General features: G+C 34.1%; 1 protein-coding gene across 1 annotated transcript in view; it reads left to right on the top strand.

The window, feature by feature from the left end:
- Positions 1-943: 943 nt before the first annotated feature.
- The window catches only part of LOC141161414 (uncharacterized), a 46,648-nt gene continuing 41,591 nt past the window's right edge, over positions 944-6,000 (top strand). The window contains exons 1-8 of the mRNA XM_073646224.1: positions 944-974; positions 1,774-1,953; positions 3,263-3,367; positions 3,561-3,604; positions 4,985-5,068; positions 5,344-5,427; positions 5,707-5,793; positions 5,945-5,966. Of these exons, the coding sequence (XP_073502325.1) occupies positions 944-974; positions 1,774-1,953; positions 3,263-3,367; positions 3,561-3,604; positions 4,985-5,068; positions 5,344-5,427; positions 5,707-5,793; positions 5,945-5,966 (637 nt within the window). The remainder of the gene's footprint in view (positions 975-1,773; positions 1,954-3,262; positions 3,368-3,560; positions 3,605-4,984; positions 5,069-5,343; positions 5,428-5,706; positions 5,794-5,944; positions 5,967-6,000) is intronic.

Below are 6,000 nucleotides of genomic sequence, written 5' to 3'. Positions count from 1 at the left end.
GGAATACAACTGCAGGAACTTCTAAGAATGGAGCTCCAGAACCCTGAGAAGAAGGCTCAGTATCTTGAATGAAGTGGTGCACATGCTCGGCCTTCACGCCATTTATTCTCTGGACTGTGGGACTGTCAGAAATAGTTGAGTGCTGTACTCAGGTTTCCCCATTGGTCCCATAGACAATGAATTAAGCAGAGTACCTCTCGATTCCAGACAGGATAAGCCCCATTCTCGAGGGCTTTTTAGGAAAACTCCTTTAATAGAAATGTATAAATAACTAAAAATAGTACAATTTAGGTGTGAATAATTGCATTTTTAGGAGCTGACTATACAATAATGTAAGATTAATTAAAGGGTTGGGTCATATCTTAAAAAAAACTTTGTAGCCAACAGCTGTATTACACCACATTGAAAAACTTGAGATAATGGCTTTAATTTTGCACAGCTTTTTGTGGCCTTGATTGACCTAACGTTTAAAATGCTTAAATTTAATAAAAAATATATGTACATGTTCAAGTTATAAAAATATAAGAGATCTTTTCTGTCTCTCTCAGAACGTCGACTTCATGTGTCCAGTGTTGGTGGTCACACATGCTCAGTCACATCACTTAGATACTCTCATACACACCAGTAGAGTAATTAAGCAGTCAGCCTAAAATAATCAAAGCACTATGGTAAGAAAGGATCCAATAGTAAAAAATAGTAATGCAAATTTGTATATAGGGCGGCTAAATATATATATATTTTTTTATATATTCCGGGACATTTTCCCTTTAAAAATGTAAAGAATTGGAAGTAATAATATTACTTATAATAAGTAATGGTGACCAAAGCGGTTCATAACGTGCATCAGCCATGGTTTAGTCAGAGTCGAAAGTGCCATTGAAGAGCAAGAAGAGGGCATTCATCGTCAGACCTGAAGAAAAGAAGAGAGAGATTAGATGACCACATGGGGAGCTACAGCAACGAGAGAGTTGAAGGTAATTTTTTTAAGGGTGCTTTCACACTGTGTTCTGGCACTCGTTCGTTGATCCCATTGGGGCTCACATTCGAACCCTCCACAAAACGGGATTTGGGTTTATGCACCGACGGGGCCATATACTATAACGGTGCAGACAGAGCGAACGTGTGCTCTGTTGTGCATCAGTTTCGGGAGTCTACGCCTAGTGGAGATGAACAACCAGATGCAGTCTACTAATGTCCGTAATAGACTGCGTCTGGTTGCCCATCTGCAGTAGGTGTATACTCCTGAAAAACATGCACATCAGGGAACATATTCGCTCTGTTTGCACCATTATAGTCTATGGCCCCGTCAGCGCATAAGCCCGAATTTCTTTTGCGGGGGTTGGATGTAAACCCCAATGGGACCAACGAACGGGTGCCAGAATGCAGTGTGAAAGCACCCTAACTCTTTTTCAGCCCACAGGAAACCAGAAAAAAAACGACAGCTGATGACCATTTTGATGGATTTTCTCTAAGTGAATTACGAAAAAATTTAGAATCGGGAAATTCATATTTTTTGGGGGGGTAAAATTCACAGCGAATATGAGTTATAAACTAATAATGGGACATAATTAATAGTAGCAATAACAATAATACATACTACAACTCATAATGAAGTTAAACAAAGTGTCCCCCCTTTGTGTGGAATGCAATGCTCCACTTTCTTTAATTGACCTTTAATTTTAACACCTCAGGTACAGGGTAGGGACAGAGAAATGTACCTTAGGCCAGAGAATGTCCTCTGATGTGTCTTATGGACACATGCAAGGAATGCAGTGACACACACAACAGCCTCTAGATGGGATGGGTCCTTTGACTGCTGTCCAAATAGCTGGCAGCATAAATCACCTGCAAACCTAAGCCTTAAGACAGCCTATAAGTACTGCTTACATCTGAGCTTTTCACCAGTGTTCATCTTAAGGTTCCAAGGACAGGTGTATAGAAGAAACACCGAAAGTAAGTGATCTGGCTGCAGATTTCATGTTATTAGCTGAGAGATGGATTCTACAGCAAATAGATTGATGATAATCAAGCAACTTCATTTAGATTTTTATTATTTAAATTTCAATTTTTAAAACTTGAAATATTTGAAAATTAGAAATACAATAATAATATTTGAAGGCCTAAACACTTGCTGCTACTAGTTGTTAGATAATCTGACTTTTTTTGTGAATTTTACTAATATTTTAAGTATTCAAATGAATATTTAATACTTAATATTTAATAGATTGATCCTATGTATGCATGAACAAAAAGGAAGTGGGCTAGGTTTGACTAATTTTATTATTTTTATAGATTGCTTTAAGTTATAGAGTAGAAGATCTTAAAGTCGAGGACTCTTACAGTATCTTAATCTTTTTTTAAAGGGATCATTCACCTTATTGCTTTAGAAATTTTTTGGTCATATATATTCACATTTATGTATTAAGTTCAATCCAAGAGGACCAATTGTTGGCACAAAGTCAATTACTTTTTTTTTGCTTGCGGTGAGGGGGATATTATTCTTAGTCTTACTGTATAATATATATTTTTTAAAAGGGTCATTCACCTTTTTACTTTAGATACTTTTGTATAATATATATATTCACCTTTATGTACCAATCATTCGGATCACCCCAAGAGGATCAAGTATTGGCCCAAAGTTAATTTTTTTTTCGGGAGGGAGGGGGGTCTTCTGATTTTCAAACACACAATAGTTCAATTTGGGACCTTGAAGGACCCTAAAATTAAGTAACTTTTGATGTCACAGGAGGAGTGCTTGGCTTATAGTAAACACTGCCCCACTTTAAAGGTTGACTTAAAACCTTTAAGGACTTTATGGTAAAGGTCTCATTATTTACGATATGTACGGTAACTCTCTAAAGAAAGTTCTATACTCATAAGAATGAAGTGAACGGACCTTGGTTGGGTCCTTCAAGGTCTTCATTCTTTGCAGTTGCCACTTCAAGTTCTAGTTAATTCATGTTTATTAATTGAGGTTCTGGCAAAAACATCAAAAGAAATAAATATATACGTATACAAATATATATGTGTATATATATATATATATATATATATATATTTATATATATATGTATATATATATGTATGTACATAAATCGGCAATTATTTGTTTTTAGATCTTGTTTCTGGAAGGTGTAAAGGTTTTACTGTATTTCTTAGATTGAATTAAATTCGCTTTAGATGATAATCTCTACAATTTTTTTTTGCCAGTAAATTAGGTAATTATATTGATTAACGGGTTATAATTGTGTTTACTCTACAGAAGGAACGGAACCAAAGTTTTCACTGGACAGCCAGTTGTCTGGAATGATGGGGAGGAAAGGGGTAATATCCGTTTTGGTAATAATAGCAGGCCTCCTGCTTTCAAGTAAGTATTCACAATGTTTTTGAAAACTATATTTTGGGGGGAAAACAATAGATAACGCATAAGTAAAGAGCAACACAAGAATGTATTATAGCTTCAAAAGGCACATGCAAAAAAAAGAAAATAATAATAATAAAAAAAGAAAAATAAATGATGTATTAAAATAATATAATATAATTTTTTCCCTTATGTTTAGATCATGGAGCAAAAGGACAATTATCAGAAGGAAGTCCTGCCCCTGTAAGTATGACACAAAAAAGTTACTTTTTTCTAAAATATGTTTCCCACATAAAGGACCTAGTTTCTTTATGTGTACAATTAGCCCCTCCCCCTGAAAAATGTAAATATAATATTGAATAATAGGAAAATAAAATCAATAAAATACATTGTAAAAATCTGGGCAACACATTCTATTAAAGGATCTTTGCAGGATTTGATGTTTTTCTTCCTGAAATAGCACCACATCTTTCTACAGGTTGCATCTGGTACTGCAGCTTAGCTCTATTGAAATGAGTGGGGCTGAGCTGCAATACCAAACACAACCTGTGGACAGACGTGGCGCTGCTTTTGAAAGAAAAAGCAAAGTTGTCATGATTTTCCAAACTTGAACATATTTTTCTTTTAAAGGTCTTGGCTAGAGTTTTTATCGGGGCGGAAAATCAACTTCATCAGTGCTGGTATTAGTTTTTGAGTACAAGGATGAACTGTAGAGGAGAACAGTGGTCATATAGACTTGATATGGCAGGAGAGTCCAAAGGGGTTAACAACCCACCAGAAGTTTCGCTGGTAACAATAAAAAAACCCCCTTGAAATTATTAATTAAAGGGGTTTAGAAAAACATGACTATTTTCTTACAAAAACAGCGCCACGCCTGTACTCAGGTTGTGAGTGGTATTGCAATTCAGGTCCATAACATAGAAAAAAAAGAATAACTTAAAATATTAATTAAAAAGAGTAAAACAATGAAAAATCACAAAAAAGGGAAAAATATAGTGAAAAAAAAATTCCAGTAAAAATAGGGCAGTTTCAAAATTTTCCCACCAAAACACTGTCAATTTGTCAATTGCCACAGGCTTCATACCACAGTGTTTTGCATGTTTTGGTAAAAATAATCAATTAGAAAAAAATGAGACTTATTTTACCTTCAGGGAACAAAGAAAATTGAAAAGAATTTTGCCACACCCGTTGCATAAATACTGTGCAGTTTTGAGATGCCTTCAATGTATTTGCACAATTGATACAGTAAAAGGAAACATCTTATTTAAGGAGCATACCTAACTACCTTGGGTTCACTACAGTGTATTTTATGGCAGAAGCACTTATTAAAGGCATATTATGAATTCTTGAAACCACCCTTTTCATTAATTATAATTTATAAGACAATATATGCTGTAGACTTATTATATACTAAAGGTAAACACTGTTACTGACTAAGAAAATGTACAAATTATATTGTAAAAGAATATTTGAAAAAAAAAGTGTTTTTTTGCCACCCGTTGGTCATGAGTGGTACTGACTAATTTTTTTTTATGCCACTTGGAAATACAACAATGTCATTTAACACTAATAGTAATATTAACAATATTTTTAATGCTCTTGTTCCTTTCTAATCTATTACAGACAGCAGTTCCAGTTCATGAGTCAACGATGGCATCATTACCATTGGAATCAACAAGAGTAGGATCCGTAGCAGGTAGTTCTTCGGTAAGCACCCTTTTCATTAATTATAATTTATAGGACAATATATACTGAAGACTTATTATATACTAAAGGTAAACACTGTTACTGACTAAGAAAATGTACAAATTATATTGTAAAAGAATATTTGAAAAAAAAAGTGTTTTTTTGCCACCCGTTGGTCATGAGTGGTACTGACTAATTTTTTTTTATGCCACTTGGAAATACAACAATGTCATTTAACACTAATAGTAATATTAACAATATTTTTAATGCTCTTGTTCCTTTCTAATCTATTACAGACAGCAGTTCCAGTTCATGAGTCAACGATGGCATCATTACCATTGGAATCAACAAGAGTAGGATCCGTAGCAGGTAGTTCTTCGGTAAGCACCCTTTTCATTAATTATAATTTATAGGACAATATATACTGAAGACTTATTATATACTAAAGGTAAACACTGTTACTGACTAAGAAAATGTACAAATTATATTGTAAAAGAATATTTAAAAAAAAAAAGGGTTTTTTTTGCCACCCGGTGGTCATGAGTGGTACTGCACAATTTTTTTTATGCCACTCAGAAGCACAGCAATGTAATATAATAACACTAATAGTAATATTAACAATGTTTCTATTGTTCTTGTTCCTTTCTAATATTTTACAGGTAGCAGGTGCGGTTGATAAGTCAACGATGGTACCATTAGTATTCGAATTAACATCAACAGTAGGATCTGTATCAGGTAGTCTTTCGGTAAGCACTCTGATTTTTTATACCTATATTTTTTTACTAACTCTTAGGGTCAAATAGAATAAGTTATTGTTTAACCTCAGTTCCTAGAGAAGTAGATGGTTAGATAGATACTTTTCTGACAGTTTTCTTTCTTCCTTTTTCATTCATTTAGTGCTCTTCATTCACACAGAATCGTAAGTATTCCTAGCCTTTCATTGCTATCTAATC

Source organism: Phyllobates terribilis, unplaced genomic scaffold (assembly GCF_046119375.1).
Source record: "Phyllobates terribilis strain yellow unplaced genomic scaffold, ASM4611937v1 Scaffold_9__5_contigs__length_417890890, whole genome shotgun sequence".
Taxonomy (NCBI): domain Eukaryota; kingdom Metazoa; phylum Chordata; class Amphibia; order Anura; family Dendrobatidae; genus Phyllobates; species Phyllobates terribilis.
This window is presented reverse-complemented; position numbering and strand designations above follow the sequence as displayed.